An 18,891-nucleotide genomic window follows, 5' to 3' on the forward strand; every position below is an offset into this window, starting at 1 on the left:
ATTTGCACTATTGTAATAATTAATTTTGAACGATGAGATGGAAACCTTAGCTATTGTATATCATCCCACGTAGCGGAGCTGAGGAGGCAATTAATAAAGTATAATTTATTGGGCAATACAATCAACGGTGTTTATGGCTTCAGTTATTATATGAAATTGCTCTCTTGGGTCGTGACCACACAAAAGCCCGTGAACCGCTTTTTAACGCTACCTAATGAATTTTTGATCAACGCAATATTTCATAGCAACGCTCAAAAATTTGTTCAAACTAACAATATTGGAAATTATATTTGTAAGTGTAGAAATACTTAAATGTAATACAGATGTTGCAGATTGTATTAAATGTCACCCTGAATGTGCGGCTTGCTCGTGAAGTCGCTTGTTCAGTGTCCGCTCTCGGCAGACTTATTTCAATCTTTGTTTCCCTCGTTGTACTGCGGGCGAATTATTCCAGCATGAATCCTAAGTAGGGCGCTTTAACAGATACCATAAACACAGTATGGTCTTCGTCATTTATATACATTTAGCTGTATACTGATCCAACAGATGGATATGAAAATAGTTCGGCTAAAAATTATATACTAAGCGAAATTAAAACAACTTAATAGTGTTAGATATATTAGAATTACCATAGTAATGTCAGGAAATTCTTAAAAATATAAAGTACGACAATTCATAAAATTGATCTAATGGAGGTTATACTGCTCGTTCCATTATAATTTCAGAGTCAGGGTGAGCCAAACTGGCTCAGTGTGGAAGTGGGTCAGAGTAGGGTTGTTATGCGGAGAGAAATATGAAGTCTACTCGAAACACCAATTCTCTCACTAATAATACAATGTAAAGCGTAACTAGGTCCCTTTATTAAAACGAATGGTTTTGTTGTTGTATATTTAGTTGCAAATATGTTTTATACATATTTCAGCTATTCAGAAAAATGTTTATTTAATCAGCGTTACTATTTTATACTAAGTGTTGGCTAAAATTCTACCAGTATTATAATTGATTTGAAAGAAACGTAGAGGAATTTGGTGTCTCATTTTTATTCTTCTATCCTTATTTAAAAAAAAATTTCATTAATTTCACAACAGATCGTTAATAGAGATTAGAATATACCAAACAAAAAAAAAGTATAATCGGACATAATGTACAAAATTAATTTATGATATTTTGCAAAGCTATAGTGGACTATGATTGGACCTGGAAGAGACATTGCTGCTTTGAATATTTTTAATCGCGAACTGTTTAAGGACATAGGGTCCTCAAATTTGGAGAAGACATTAAATTTTAGGTGGGTGTTTCAATCTCAATCTTTAATTTTGACAAAACAACTAATTCCTAGTTCCGCAATATTTTTAACCTAAAAGTTTAATAATTATTTCCTAATTTTGACCGAACTTGTTTACGAAACCAGACCAGAAAATCAGCGTGACATCAATTACTAAAATAATGGTTGTTACGCAATTTATGAAACACCATAACTTTTAAGTAATGGTGTTTTTTTTATATTTGGCAACCCTACCAGCTAACTGTGCCAAACTTATCGATTTTGAACGCCGCCAATAAGTGAAATGTGTAAAGGCCGTAAAATTGTTGTAGCCGGCAGCCGTGCTGCCGCGCGCCTTTCTCGTTACGCTGGTGCGCGCTGCTTTTTGGCACTCCGTCACGAACGCAAATTTATAAAATAACAAAGTCAATATTGGTAAAATTGATAAATATAGTCAACGTTAGACAATTAAAGAAGTTATCTGTAATGCTTTGTTCAGATAGTAGTATAAATCCATGATATAGTCTTAGGAAATCCCGCAACTTCCCTCTAAGTTGTCATATACCCTAAGACTAAGCTCGTAAATACAAGCGTTGTCTTCTCAATGAGAACAGAGCTCTACCGCTTTTGGATCTGTGTTAGAACTCAATGAATTTACTTAAGTACAAAGGATATACATATGTATATTAGAGTATTTTTCTTTTGTGTTTATGCGAAATTGATCTGGTTATTAAGGTTTTGTGCCTTGTGGTATTAAGAAGTTTTATGAAAATTGGAAGAAAATCAAAATCAAAATATACTTTATACAAGTAGCCTTACGTGCACTTTCGAATCGTTATTTTACGTATTATATCACCACTGGTTTGGATGGTAGATTCTACCGAGAAGAACCGTCAAGAACCTCAGTAGTTAATCTTTTTGAACATTTAAAATACAAATTTATGTTAGTCAAATATATGTATTGTATGTAGTATATTCTGCTTGGAAGTCAATAAGAATTATATTATCGCCACGCCTTTCTATCATCTGTATAATCCTTAATTGAACAATTTGTTTTTTTTTTTACATAGGATTTATGAATCGGTAAAGCTTATCATGTATCAAGTTAGCCATTACCAGAATCTACAATTTATGTCAATGAAATGAAATATGGAAAATTTCATACCAAATTAGTAACAGAAATATCTGCTTTTAACTTTCAAAACTAATTGGATTTCAATAGTCAGCAGTTAACTGCAAATGAAACGACTTTGACCTTTGGTTTTCTGGAATCATCAATAAACTACAATAATATCGCTTCAATGACGTCACGCTGTATAGTTTGAAGTCACTACTTATAGCTCATTTCAATATAATCAATAGCTACTTACAAATACGTGTATCTTGAAACATACCAACATATTAGTAAACAATGTTACGGGATGTTAATATTTTATCTGATTATAATGAATATTAATTCAGACCGCTATTTTAATAGCTTAAGTAATGTTAAAATATTAATTTGTTATTTATCATCAAATAGAGTACGATTTAATTATCTTCAAGGCTAATCAAACCTGACACGCTTTAAATTTCCCCCAGCCTCAATGCCGACACAAATATTATTGGCCGACTTACTGACTTTCAAGGCTATTAGTCGGTCCCATGAGGATTCATTCAGAGTAATGTTGGAAAATATATTACGTCGTAATCATTTGGTGAATTATGAGTTCCGAAAAACAGGAATCGGGTCAATAGGTGTTAAGACACGCCTTGATTTACGACGGCAGAAAACGCCTCGAGATACCATATATTCGGTACTTATTTCTCATTAGGAGAATCATTTTTAGACATCGATATTTTCTGTTACTTATATTCGAGGAACCCACATAGAATTTCTCTTAGTAAATATATATTCTACGGTCGGATGAATATTATCTTTTAAAAAATAATGTCCTTACAATGGCTATTCTATAAATTTCTTCGTCGATATTTTAAATTTATATAAGAGGCTTCAGCTTACGATTCAATGCAGCTTTCATTTGCCATGAAACGTGATTATCTAGTCGCGTGCGCTAACTCGAAGAGTCTTTTGTTATCGCGCATATCCAGGAATGGAAGAAATAACTCCGATGAATAGGGCTTTTGCATTGCAAAAGATGAGATCTAATTATCTTGATAAAATACTTCGAAGTTAAAGAAAACCGATGAGTACTTTGCCATTGTACACGAGAAAACCACGAAAAAAGAAAGAAAGGCAGTCCTGAATCCATATTTCACTTAACAAATATTTTCGTTACGTATCGCAAATTATATGGTATTTTTAATTAGGTGCCTCTTTATCTGTATCCTACATACCAGATTAGCTCTATTCAAAAGTTTTGACTCGAAAATACGAGGGAGGTATTCAGATGTTTCTTGATTTTCTGTTTGGAGACTCGACCGCTGGCTCTCTGCCAGCGAGGTGCATCGCCGAACTTTGTACGCTTTAGATAATTCAGCGGACATAGACTTAGTTAGCACATCTGTTGTAGTCACGCTGACAACAGCTGTATTCATTTGAAAACCTCTAACTAATATGCCTAGTGTTTATGTACATTTTATTGTAACGTTTGATTTGGGTAGAGTAGAATAAATTCATCTAAATCTAACTAAAATGGCTATAGTTGATGGTAAAGCTGGTTAAGGGAGTGCTGATAAGCGCAATCGACCAGATTAATACCAGATATACTTGTATGGTGGTAGGAAATGATTTGGTATTTGGCCGTAAAAGTCTGCCAAATCAATGTTGCTTTTCAACAATGAGTCGACACTAAAACGCACGATGATGATGATGATGATGATGATCCAAAGTTTATATTCAATTACTTTATTCGAAAAACAACATCAATATCAAAAATCGAATCATATGAAGGTATCCCATCGTTACTGAATAATAATGTTCACATAATACACACAAGGAAGATTTATAATAAAATACAAGAAAACCTATATTTTCAAATATGTTTTGTAAGGTGGCAACAAAGGAATAGAATTTGTCGTCAATATTTTTTACCTCTGTTATCACCGTCACTGTCGATAGCTACGTGGTTGTTTATCGGAAGTGACGCGTTTTCCTCTTCCTCGAACTGTTTACCTCAAGGTGTTTTACAAAATTTTTAAAATTATGCAAATACAAATACGTTGACATTGTGTTAATTTTTATCGCGTTTGTATTGTAAGCAATTATAAAACAGAGGTCGCGATAGCTGTGTTTTTATTTCTTCTGTTTATATTAACTTCGATTGTAAAATTAATTACAGTTTCAAATATTGTGGAAATATACAAACATTGATTAAAATTATTTACTCTTTCATATTTTTTTATATTTGAGTTGTTTCAAAATCTATTAAAATTGCGTATTTATTTGTGATTACTGACAAATATATTCGAATTTTGAATAATTTGTTTTGCACGTCTACAAAAAATTATAGATTATTCCTATTTCTAGGGTTTAAATACTTTGGATATATAGATTTAGCATATTAGGTATATTTTTACGCGGAACCGACTCGTTCGTCTGACCTCCACATCCCCTTAAGGAAACCCGTATCGAATTGTATTAGAATAATTTTCCTATTTAGCTTTAATGATTATTATAAGATGTTTGTGATAACAGCCGTGTTTGAGCTTGAGGCGTTTTAGTAATTGAGATATTTATATTCATACATACATAAATCTAATGAGCTGAGATGGCCCAGTGGTTAGAACGCGTACATCTTAATCGATGATTTCGGGTTCAAACCCAGGCAATCACCACTATATATATGTGTGTTTAATTAGTGTTTATAATTCATCTCGTGCTCGTCGGTGAAGGAAAACATCGTGAAGAAACCTGCATGTGTCTAATTTCATCGAAATTCTTCCACATGTGCATTCCACCAACCCGCATTGGAACAGCGTGATGGAATATGTTCCAAACCCTCTCCTTAATAGAAGAGAAGGCTTTATTCCAGAAGTGGGTGCACTTTACTCTTTTTATATAAATCATCTGCCATTATTTGTTATCTCGTTTTTAAATTAAAAATGATATAGTCTACTTATTAAATGATGAGATTTGGTTTTCTAAATTTATAATTAATTTCTTATCACATTTAAGGAGTTAGGTATAAAAAGTAACCTTTGTCCTTGGCGTTCAAGCTTGCTGCATAACAAATTTCATCGAATTCGGTTCAGTGGGTTAACTGTGAAAGCGTAACAGACAGACAAAGTTACTTTCGCATTTATACTATTTGTATAGATTTATATCATTGGGTAAAAGCTATTTACTGTTTTAAATAGGATATTGTTTACATAAAACCTCCTTCGTTAATTTATACGTTTTAATTTTGTTACTACAATGTATTAAATGAATGGTAGTAAGCTGGTTATAATTTCAAAGGCGCCAGAGTTAGTAATTAATGTATCAGTAGTGATTTATATAGAAAGTGATTGAAGGCAGGAAATGCAAAGTGCTCTAAATAGATTCTGTTATCTCTTCGACGTGGGCGCGATGTTTAGTGACCGGCTCTGACTAACAGACTAACCCCTTTCTGTTGTGATAAAATATTAATATGCAAATTATATAAATACACAGTACTGTGTTAATGTGTTATGTCTATCGTATTCGAAATTGGTTAACGACGTTTGTATATGTAGATATAATCACTATACAGTATAAAACGAAACCGCTTTTTCTGTGCCGCTTATGTCCTTTTGTATGCTTAAATCTTTAAAACTACTCAACGGATTTTGATTTACTTTTTTTTAATAGATAGGGTGATTCGAGAGGAAGGTTATTGTAATAACACCTGGACAATATAGATAAAGAAACACTGATAATTTTAAAAATTCGTAAATAAACAAATTATGTAGTATTTATACGATTAAATTTAATTTAATTACCTAATACTCTTTCATGACAACCTCCGTGGTCGAGTAATGTGTACACCGGTTTTCATGGGTACGACACTCCGAGGTCCCGGGTTTGATTCCCGGCCGAGTAGATAAATTTAATTAGTTTTACATGTTGTCTTGGGTATGGGTGTGTGTGGTACTGTCGTTACTTCTGATTTTCCATAACACAAGTACTTTAGCTACTTACATTGGGATCAGAGTAATGTTTGTGCTGTTGTCTAATATTTATATTTAAAATATTCACGTATGTCCAAGTATTATTAAATTTAGTCGTTAGGGCGAGTTGCACTTAAATATATATATTTTTTATTAGAAATTTATCCAATCCACGGTATACGATTTCTAAGCGATGAATGACAGCAATATCACAAAGGAAAATATGATTCTTTTTTTCACGGAGCGCCGTGATGCAAGAATAACAATGGTGGGTGTCCCCGGACGGCGGGAAAAATGAAATATGGCCGCCGCAATACCGGGTCCCTTAGCGCCGGTAACGCAGACAACAAAGCTATTTTTAGTCGTTAAAATAACTACACGCAAGTACGAATTTTTCACCGAGCGACGAGAAAACTGCGGAATAAGCTATGGAAATATTGCTCTATATTATTGTTATTATATGGAGTCTAATACACTTATTATTTTTTCTATTATTCATATATGCAATGTGTTAGTCATTCTGTATAAAAAGTATAAAAATATAAGCGTTAAAATCTGGGATTTTCTTAAGTAGTTTAAAAAAAGTCAAAGGTGTTATCTAAATATTGAATATTTTATTTTTGTATTGTTTTTGGAACTGGGTAAAGTATTTGATGCTAATGATACAAGGCCCTGTGGCGCAACGGATAACGCGTCTGACTACGGATCAGAAGATTCCAGGTTCGAATCCTGGCAGGGTCGCAAACATCATAGTTTTTTATAAAAATATTTTTAGTAACTATATATTTTTACTTATATTTTTTTTTGGTTATGCTGTATAGTATTATTAATAGCAATAAAAATATTTTGACCGAAATTTGGCCAAAGCAAAATTAAATATACCAATATTAAATAAATAGTATACGATTACTATAACTGATTAATTATCAATGAATTTGTAAATAGAGTGAAATTATATTTTTAATATTATATTATGTTTCAATATACGTAGCGAGAGCTTCAACAAACAGGCTTACAGCGATCGAAGCGAAGCTCTCAACATACTCGATCCTGTAAAATCTGTAGGAATAGTAAATATCTTCAGTATATTCTGGTGCGCTTACTACGATGTAAGCATTGTTGGAATATATTATGTATGTAGATTTTAGTCTATGGTACAGCGGATAAAATATTGCATGGATTATAAGAACTTTTTTTACAACTATCTTTGAGAAGTAAGATATTGTGTATGTTGTGACAGTAGTAACTAACACTCAAGGTGATCGAGTACTTAGCATTGTTGAGTTTGAACCGGGACACAACAATGCTAAGTATTACTGTTTGGTTGTAGACTATCTGATGAGTGGATGGTACCTTCCTGTACGGGGTCACACAAAGCCCTACAAACATAGTTGGACTTACATATTCGCTAAACTTTAATGGAAAGTTAATAATAAATTATAGATTCATTGTAACTTGAAATGTTTAAACTAAACATGTATTTTTATGTGATCTACGCCATAGGAAAATTTAATAAAGTGTCAAAAAATATATTTTGAAAGTGATTTTGTTTTCAAATATGTCGTTCGAACACTTCCTAATTTTCTTTCTTAAATACATTTCTTTAAAATCTTAAAATAAATATGAAATATACTCTCTTACATATGAATACGTACATGAATGCACGTTATATTTGTTACTAAATTTTTCGATTTTATCTCATGGTGTATCAAGAAAATTAAACATCATGGTGCTTCTAGTATATTAAAAACGTAATTCTTTGTTTCAGATCAACCTGCGATTAATCCTCGTGTCTGGGAAAACAAAGGAGTTCGTGTTTAGCCCGGTGGACTCGGCCGGCGACATAGCAGTTCACGTTTACGACAACTGGCCTGAAGGTAGATTTATTACGTTAAATAACGCCGTGCCATAAGGACGGACGTTATTACCTCTGACCAAACATCACAATTTACAACTAAAGGTCAATATCACATCACACAACACACATCTAGGAGAACGTTTAACAAATGACAGAAGATTTAGGACATGATTATTGGGTATAATTTGCTTAATAAATTTGTAAGAAAAATTTGCAATTTCAAACAGCTAGGCCTAACTCGTGAGGAGAAATTTTAGAGTTTAATTTACTAAAGTAGGGTACTTCAATATGTGGCATAAACAAGTGACAGATTTCATTTGAGTGAATCAAGAGTAATACAGGTTTCCTCGCGATGTTAGCACGATATGATATTTATAAACAATTTGAACGCATTTAAAATTTAGCGGTTCTTGTCTGGATTTGAAATCCACACAACTGTTGAAATTACATAGATATCGTGTTAAACACTGGACCACAGATCATACATATAAAAAATACATTAAATTATGTACCTTGGGAGATCAACTATTTTTTTTAAATGACCTTTATAGCAATTAAAATGTTGTTATTGTGTAATTTACGTTCAACGTTACGTTCGTAAGATATCAATACGATCAAAATTCTTAAAATTAGATTACTATAGGCTATGTTTCAGTGATAAAAAACCGTGTCAAACGAGTACAAAAAAACTAATTTGATTTCGGTTCATTAACATTATCTCCGGCTATAGAGTTAGTAATTAAATTGGATTTTTTTTTCGAGCAAAAACAATAACAAATTAGTCGAACAATTGAACGCCACACAGCCGTGGCCCGTGTTCTTCTAAGCTCGTTTAAAAAATGCAAGTATCGCTACAAGGATACTCATAAGCTATTAACGGAATGGCGCGGAATATAAACAACGTGCTCAATCGAGCATGGCCGCCGTGACACAGTCATTGAAATGGCGCCCTTAGGTGACGTCGCACAATGGAGTTTTTGCCGCGAAACGGTAATAGGGTGTCCAATGGTGCGTTTTAATATTCCGTTTAAAAGAATGAATCGCAGCGCGCTAATGGCCCACAAAATAATTTATATCCTCGTCCATTATTAAAGGAGGCTATAAATTCTTTTTTGAATAATGTTCATGGGAAACCTTTAAATCTACAAGGAAATGAGCGAAATTAAAAACAAAATGGATTGCGATGAAAATTTTTAAAGCAACGATTAACGGATATCGAAATGCGCTTTGAATATCATTAAGGAATTCTACCGTTTCATTCTTTATTATTTCTTTTTTCTTTCAAGAACAGTAGCAATGCTCTTAATTAATCAAGGAATTACTAATATTCCTGCTTATAATTTCTTCTAAGCTAAATAGCCCTAAAAGATTTAACATAGCTAGGTGCCCGTAAACCATTGCGCTATTGACACTTATCGCTTTGATTACAGATTTTTTAAAAACCCAGCAGCCGTTAAATTTTCCACTGCTGGGCTAAAGCTTCCTCTTCCTTTTTGAGGAGTTTGGAACATATTCCACCATGCCGTTCCAATGCGGGTTGGTGAAATACAAACGTGGAATAATTTCTATGAAATTAGACACAAACAGGTTTCCTCACGATATTTTCCTTCACCGCCGAGCACGAGATGAATTATAAACACAAATTAAGCACATGATTATTCAGTGGTGCTTGCCTGATTTTGAACCCGCAATCGTCCATCTCGGTAATTTTTAAAACGCGATGACGCAATAGATGCGTCTAAAATATCTCGTTTCCCATCCGTGTTTGTTTGTTGTAGCTGCATATGTACGTCTTGTTTATACATCATCGTGAGCAAGGTGCATAAACACTTGACTTTCAGAAAACAAGGGACAATAGACGGCTCCTTGGAACGCCTGCAGCTGTAGGTCGCTGGGAACTGGTGACATAGTTTTTCATGTCGCTTTTGTAATGAAAGTGTAGGTTATGAAAGCGACTCTGTTGCGCTAATTAACCCTTTTAACTTAAATTGTCTTTTGTTTGTTTGTTTGTTTGTAACTTACGAATAAAACTGTAACCGGTGTATTCGAAGTTTTGATTATGTTAAGAAAGTATTTATATACGAATTGAATATTAAAATGGAAATTAATAATGAATATTACTTGCCGTGAGATTTTTTTTCGTAAAAGTGTACGAATTTATTTTTGTTTTACTTTTTAATTCAATTATAAAAAACCAGTGAAGTAATACCAAACGATGACATTAATACATCTCATCGAATATTTAAAATATAATTATAATGTAAAGATCAAAACTCCAATATGTTCCAATTGATTTAACTTAATTCTGACCATGATATTATTTTTAAATTTTATTAATTAAATTTTCCTGCTTCTTAATTAATTTCGGATGAAATTCCATGTTTACCCATTAAATGGAATATGAAGAAAAATCATGTTCGACCAGCAGTGGACTATAATTATCTTGTGGGGTAGATTGTCTGTATGTTCGCGATGAACTCCAAAACTACCCAACGGATTTTCATGCGGTTGTCACTTATAGACAGAGGGATTCGTAAGAAACTTTAGGTATATAATTTCTAAAGTTTTTATGTAAATAAGTTGAAATAGAAAGACAATTATTAAACACGTTGGAAAAAAGCAACAAAACAATATAAATAAAAAGTAAAAATATTTAAAAAAAAAGTGTATTCACCCATGCGAATCCGGGACGAGCCGCTATAGAACCTGTAACCTGTAACCTTATAGAAGACAGATTTTTTCTTATCAAAAGTGACATTATTCGTCTTAATCTTTTTAAAACCCTTATCATACAGCAAGGTAAATTGTATTAGCATTCGACCCACTTATAGCACGAAATGTAGTCAAAGATAAATTAAAAAGGCTAGTGGGACGGATGCGAGGGACGGAGTCTACGAGATCCTTTTAACATTTGAATAGTTCAATGGGAGCGATGTTTCTCAGTAGACGATACTTCGAGACTTATCTCGAAGACTTTTTTGAAGGTATTCGATTGGTTTAACAATGGGACAAAACTTTCTTTAGCGTTTTCGTCTCGGATGTTTAGTTCCGTAGTTATTTATGTTATTTGTGCTTCTGTTGTTACTTTAAAGCGTTGACAGGAAAAGGCATATTCATTAAATTATTATTTGTTACGACTCGTCATTCCGTATTATAAAACAAAGTCCCCCGGCAGCGTCTGTATGTCTATGTTCGCGACGAACTCCAAAACTACTGAACGGATCTTCATACCGCTTTGGTTTAGGTTTATAATTTACTATGGTTTTTGTGTAAATAAATTAAAATAGAACGGCAATTATTAAACATGTCGGAAAAAGCAACAAAAACATAGAAAAATATTTAAGAAAACTTATGTCCTCCCGTGCTTGCAGGTCGGGCCGCTGCTCTTTTTATAAAATAATAAATAGATTTTCCTTTTTTTTTCAACCGACTACAAAAAGGAGGAGGTTATCAATTCGTCTGTATTTTTTTTGTAGTGTACAGCGATTTGGCTGTTTTTTAATTCGACTAATATGATCCTTTAAGTAGGTCTAAGTAGTGTCTTAGCCTCTGAAGGCGCAATAAAATATTTGTTGGAAATAGTTTCTTAGATGTCGTTAAGATTTCTTCGGAACTATTGCATCGTCAGGAGTGTTTCCGCATTGTGCCATAAAAGTAATCAATTCTCGCTTCAGCGAATACAACCAGCGAGTATTCCTTATGTTTTTTATGGCCTTTAGTGTATTCCAATAGCAGGAATACAGAATATAAACAAATACTAGATTATATTTACTAATAGCTGTGCTATATTATGCACTATGGAATCAGTTTTGACTCAACTTGACTGTTTATATCCACTTTAATTTGAACCCTATATTTCCAAAAACAATTTCATTCAAAACGTCACTTTTTCACGAATCTCAAAGTTATACCGAATAGGGGTTTTACTAAAAAGGTACCTAATATGTTTTGACTTATTATTTTTTAATAAAATAAAATCGTTTGTTTGTCTATAAAATTTTAAAGAAATTACGGTACAAAATGTATAATCTAAAAACACAGACAAAATAATAGCTAGCTAGCTATAGTAGCATCTTTCGAAACATTGTTAATCGTTAATGTATTAACAACTAAACCTTTTCAAAAGCATTAAGGAACGTCTTGATACAAAAGTCCCGGTAGAGTGTTTGCATTAGCCAATCCTAACAGTACTCTTAAAGTGGCACTCGATTGCATCCTGCCTCCTAATGAGAGCACTGCGACCCTCTAAGATACTTACAGTATCCCTTGACTCTAATGCGGGCGGATACGTGTCTCCCTGTATCCCATTGTCGGGCTATTCTCTTATCCGCGAGAATAGTGTTATATTTTTGTTCTGTTAAAGCAGATTCGGAAAATGGTATCATTTATACGTACGTTTTTGACTTTTCACTGTAAATATATAAAACGAAATACTTATAAATCAAAATCAAACTATACTTAATACAAGTAGGCTTTTCGAAGAACTTTTGAATCGCCATTTAAGAACTGAATTAAGTGAAGTTACCACTGTTCGAAAAATAGAATCTACCGAGAAGAACCGGCAAGAAAATAATCCTACCTGGAAGTCAACAAGTATTAATACCACGTAAATATACATATTACCTAAAGTGTAATCTTGTTTTTTTTTTTATTTTATATGCAAAAAATTACCACCTATAATCTGTCCAGAGCATCGTTAATTTCTTTATGTATTATCATTCCTAATGTTACTAATGTTATATTATGCAATAAACTATCAAATGTACTTATACAATGTCGTAACAACTGTAAAAAAAGTTCATGCAAATAAATTCTTAAATTAAATTATGTTTGTCCGGAAAATGTTGTTCTGTCTAGTCCGTTTTTTAAGCAGCTCTGGAATAATGGATCGTGATTTTTGGCGTAGAAATAGAATACAGGCCGGAGAGTGACGGAGGCAATTTTTTATTCGAGAAAAATTTACAGCATGAAACTGCAGCTAAAGTTAATCATTCTGTAACATGACTTTTCGGAAGCGCTTATGAAGCTAGTAGAGCAGATAGTTGAATATAAATATTTTGTATTAATAATTTATATTTGCGCTTACTTGTAATAATCGTAAGCAAAAGATTGCGCGGTCGATTGCCTAGCCGCTGGTCTGACCAGATTCAAAATATAACGAGACTCAATATACTGACTGCCCTGAGACTAGCCGAGAACAGAGTGGTGGGAAAGAAGCTAGTCGATACATTGGTGAAAGTATTTCTAGACAAGCGCTACCGACAATAATAAATCTCACGAAGAAGAAGAAGAAGATAATACATACATTTCTTATATTCAAATGTGCTTTCATAGTATTTACAAATCAACAAAAACAAAAGGTCGAATAGTGTAGCAGCTATATATTCGTTTCAACTCTATCCAATATTGAATACTTCAATTGTAACGTTCGTGCTATCATTCAATCCGTTACAGAGTTCCCTTTATCTCCAGCATCCAGTCACTCATTCTCAATATCTCAACGACGCGAAGATCTCAGATTTATATCGTATTTACGTCAATCCCTCGCGACAATGTCTTCGCTTACGATAAAAGTCACATACGATTTATTATATTCTCTTCAACATATTCAAAATAGTTCACTCAAAGCAGAAATTCAATCGATAGCTTAGTTTGAAGTATGCAAAAAATATTCGTCGACTTTTGCATAGATAATATATCAAGTTCTGTCAAATTTTCTTTTTAATGTTTAATCGAATAGATTAAATATATAAAAGGAACGAATATTTCAATTACCTTCCAATTAATATATATATATATTTCATTAATAATTATATAGAATTTAAAATTCACCCTTGTCACGTCAATAATCAATCAGCATAGCTTTTTATACTTTAATATAGTAAACCATTCAACGAAACCCGCCTTGTTACTTTGTAAAATTTTAATCTATATATTGGTTACATATGAATTAAGCATAGCAATAATACTTCGCATTCAGTAGTATAAATATCTAGTGATTTTAATGACAGTATTCTTGAAAGAAATTCAAGTTGGTAAAATCCTAATTAAAGTCGCTTTCTCCGGAACTTTGCAGTCAATTCAATCTCGTTACAAACGTTCGTAAATGCATTCTCAAAGCAATAAAGATCGTCTCGACGAGAGTTGAGATACGAAAGGGAATCAGTTATATGACAAGCATAGCAAATACAAAAGCTGCTATTGAACATGCTTAGCATTTAAAAGGAAAACCGTACTGAAAATCGTTGCTTGTAATAATCTTAGTTATATTAAAATTTGATAATAGTATTACGATTTATAATATAATTGATAAGCGATCAGCGTGAGTCTAAAAATGAAATGAATTTCCGCCAGATTTTTACACTAGTGAATCTCCAGCGAGAATTTGCGTTTATTCAATATAGAACTTCGAAGCCTATGACAGGTTTTGGTTTGGATTTCATTGCAGTTGACGCCTTTTTTAATGTTCGGAACTGGAGTTTGTCGATAACAATTAAATTTAATTTTGTTTACGTTTTTTTATTTTTATTTTCTTATACAACCGTAGTACCGCTCTTTAATCGGCTAGAAACTTTCTTCGCTATGTAAATTAATTATTCGATAAACCATAAGAATGTAACTAATTACGTTCAAGAATCCTCTTTATTTTTATGCACAACTACGGTTTCAAAATGAGACCATAGCCGATTTTTATGTGCAGCTATCGGCCCTCAATCACTGGGACTAAAATTGGCTTACACTATTAATATATATTATTTATTACATTTAGAAGCAGGCATACGTTAATTAATTTTTTTTTTGTCATTAAAGCTAAATAACGTTAAAATAATTTATCATAATATTTATTATTAATCTATATTATATTTGCATGCAGTTGAAAAGTACTCTCTATATATGCCCAAGGAATAGATCATCTCAAGCGCACTCAAAGAACACGTATTTTTTTACAATGATTACATTTCGATATAAAGGCATCTCTAAATCCAATTGTCCTTTGTTCTTTGTTTTGTAATTTGGCGTGTAGGCACTTGTCGTCGACCGAGCCGCTCTCTCCCGCTATGCTAATTTTGTCTCGAAGACGAATACGCTCCTCTGAATCAGGAATGCTTTGATTGTAATAAAACGATTATTATCTTTGACATTTCAAATCTTACATTGTTTCACGTTTTCCTTGTGTATTTACTAGCTTCGACTGATGTTTCGCTCGCATGTGAGGTAAAGAGGAACGGTTAAGTACTTTATGTTATTTTTCGTACCCTACGTGTATGTAAAATAACATATAGAAACTCTTTCGTATTAATAATTTTAATTAGGTTACTACTGAACAAACGATGTATGTTTTAGTATTTATTTATTTATTGAAATGAAAGTTGATGCTGTAACTCAGCATCAACTCTAAACGTTAATAAAAAATAATTTATTGCAACAACTTAATTATATAATAGTTGAAATTACGTCACAAAGATAAAATACTATAATAATGAATAAAAAAGCAAAGCATAAAATTGTAAAAAATATATAACAATAAAGTTGACTAACATATTAGACAGGAATGTGAAATTCACGTCAATGGGATAAATTTAAAACGTGCGAATATGTGTCGTCTGGTACGAGTTCTACGTATATTGGTTCAGTATATCCTTCTAGACAATACACTCTTTTTTTTCATGTTTATGTAATTTACTATTGTGTGTCAAATAAAGTAAGGAAGATAAAATATTGTAGCATAAAACTTTATAGTATTACTAATGTACGTGTAATATTTTTCCTGACACGTTTGTCATAAATCATTATGATAAACTAGCGTTAGGGCTTCCAGGCTAGTACCGCCCACTCATCAGATGTTCAACCGCTAAGCATCAATACTTTGTATCGCTATGTGTTCCGTTTGAAGGGTGAGCCGGAGTAATTACAGGCAAATGAAACGTAGTGCATTGCGAACGCTACAGTGCGATTCTGTAAGAAATCACTTCGCTTTTCACTCTTTAACTATTGACAACTGACGTACTATGTATGATTCGTCATTCAAAATACGAACGTGAATTATAACAATGAGATAATTCTTGTTTGTATTCTGGGGTGAATTTCGAATTTTTTGTTATATAATAACCTAACTGGAGTGAGAAGTCGAGGCAAAGTCGGGGAATACATAGACATGAAACAAAATTCTTGTGTTTTTACAACAACAGCCTGTAAATTCCCACTGCTGGGCTAAAGGCCTCCTCTCCCTTTGAGGAGAAGGTTTGGAACATATTCCACCACGCTGTTCCAATGCGGGTTGGTGAAATACACATGTTACAGAATTTCTATGAAAATTGTCACATGCAGGTTTCCTCACGTTGTTTTCCTTCACCGCTGAGCACGAGATGAATTATAAAGACAAATTAAGCACATGAATCAGCGGTGCTTGCCTGGGCTTGAACCCGCAATCATCGGTTAAGATGCACGCGTTCTAACCACTGGGCCATCTCGACTCAACTTGTGTTTTGATAAACTCATAAAAGTAAAGTTGAATGCATGTTTGGTTTTCAAATTAATTCACTTGTTCAAATGAAATATTATATAGGTATGTTTTGCCACGAATGTCTTTACACTTTACACAAAAATAATAATCTTTTGAGCTGCACCCTCAAAAATATTTTTAGTATCCGTGACTAAAAATTTAATACCTGTTGACTTCCAAGCAGGATATATTAATTTAAATAATTGTATTAACTAACATGACTTTGTATTTTTTAATTGTTGAAAAAGAGTAACTACTGATTTTCTTGCCGGTTCTTTTCGGTAGAATCTATTTTCCGAACCGATGGTAGGTTCACTTAATTGTAAAATGACGTTTAAAAAGTGCTTGTAAAAGCCTACTTAAATAAAGTTTATTTTGAAAATTTTGAAAAAAATCTATTCGATGTATATATCCGAAAAGAAAATTGACAGCATCACTTTAATTCTACAGATGCAACATTCGATATATTTAAATCTACTGCCTGCTTTACTAATGATAAATTTGTAATAAGTATTCGTGAAGACCTGTCAAAAAACAAATATCTTTATTAAATATATAAGTAAACACTCTTTGTTAAAGATCGACAAAATTCTATCAAGTCTCAGACGGCCCTTGTTGTTGCTGTTGTCAAAAATGTTTATTTGGTAGTTCTGTTACATTTTTCTTTTTTTATGTAACAGGTTTGCGGACGAGCATATCGGCCACCTGATGGTAAGTGGTCATCATCACCCATAGACAATGACGCTGTAAAAATATTAACTATTCCTTACATCGTCAATGCGCCACCAACCTTGGGAACTAAGATGCTATGTCCCTTGTGCCTGTAGTTACACTGGCTTACTCACACTTCAAACCGGAACACAACAATACTGCATACTGTTGTTTAGCGGTAGAATATCTGATGAGTGGGTGGTACCTACCCAGGTGGGCTTGCACAAAGCCCTAACACCAAGTATTATCAGTATCATTTTTTCTTGCTAAAGCTGATTGTTGTCTCGTTTTTTCAACTCATGTGAAGCCAGGACAGCCAATTAGTATATATGTACGTAACAGTACGAGTAGTGAAAGCCGAGGTTTCTGCAACGTATAATTGTTATTGTATTTCAAGAGTTGAATTTTTTATATAATCTGTCGATACACTGATTTTGACCTACTTTTTTAATATTTCAACACATTAATAATTATCAGTTGTTACCTTTTAAATTTCACATGTGAATTTATGTTTTAAATGTTAAAATTTGTTAAATCTCCTATATATTCGCTTCGCCTATCTTAATGATATGTACTCGTTTAATGCATTTGTTTCATGATAAAGTTTTATTTAAATCCGATTTAGCTGTTTTAAACTGAAAATAAAGCTATATTTATTTCAATATGCATGTTGATGCAATATACGAACCCGTAATCATCAGTTAAAATGCACGCGTTCTAACCACTGAGCCATTTTGGCTTTATACATATATGTTTGAAATATCAACCTCCATCAATATTACTACCATGCCAATGGCAGTGTGAAGCGCGTGAAGGGTATGGCATGATGCCATACCCTTCACGCGCTAGGGTAGCTTTAAGTAATCTCTTCTAGCGATAAGCTTTCCCTTGTAAGACCTATTTCTATGTTAGTTTCTTGCCGGTCCGCATTCCGAACCGGTGACAGTGCTTGTGGATTCAAAAGTACTTTTAAAAAAGTCTATTTGGATAAAAATGTTTCGATTGGTATGTGAATATCGCGATGAATAAAACAATTAATAAAAATAAAAAAAAAGAAGTTTCTTGTTTTCGTGAACGCGAAGTGAGAAGTGAGCTGTCTGTTACTGAATTCTTTTTTAAATAGTCGGTTGTAAAACTTTTTATTTATGTTCACGTATGACGCTCCGCCCACGTTTGCGAAAAATAGAACAATTAAGTGATCAACTCGGTCGGCCTCGTTGTCTCAGGTCAGTAACCCGCCCTCGGTAGCGCGCAATGATAACTAAGCGGACTCAAGGTATACATATGTTAAGCTCGCTAGACGCTAACCGTTAATTGTACTTGAGTCTTTTTATGAATTAACGTTTAAAAAAAGAACACGTGTATTTTTTAAATTTCGAATTAATTTTTATTTTTAACCTATATTGTGATATATGATAATCTATGGTGAGACTACCTGTAAATAAAATAGAACATTTGCCGAGATAATTTTGAAATGTAGTTTTT

At 33.0% G+C, this 18,891-nt stretch overlaps 1 protein-coding gene and 1 non-coding gene across 2 annotated transcripts in view; both read left to right on the plus strand.

Annotated features, from left to right (window-relative positions):
- Positions 1-18,891, plus strand: part of LOC124537805 (ubiquitin-like protein 3) — a 161,033-nt gene that overhangs the window by 132,267 nt on the left and 9,875 nt on the right. Inside the window, exon 2 of the mRNA XM_047114715.1 lies at positions 8,103-8,211. Within this exon, the coding sequence (XP_046970671.1) occupies positions 8,103-8,211 (109 nt within the window). The remainder of the gene's footprint in view (positions 1-8,102; positions 8,212-18,891) is intronic.
- On the plus strand, positions 7,003-7,075 carry Trnar-acg. The gene has a single exon. It is a non-coding gene; the product is annotated as a tRNA-Arg (tRNA).

This window comes from Vanessa cardui, chromosome 19 (genome assembly GCF_905220365.1).
Source record: "Vanessa cardui chromosome 19, ilVanCard2.1, whole genome shotgun sequence".
Classification (NCBI taxonomy): Eukaryota; Metazoa; Arthropoda; class Insecta; order Lepidoptera; family Nymphalidae; genus Vanessa; species Vanessa cardui.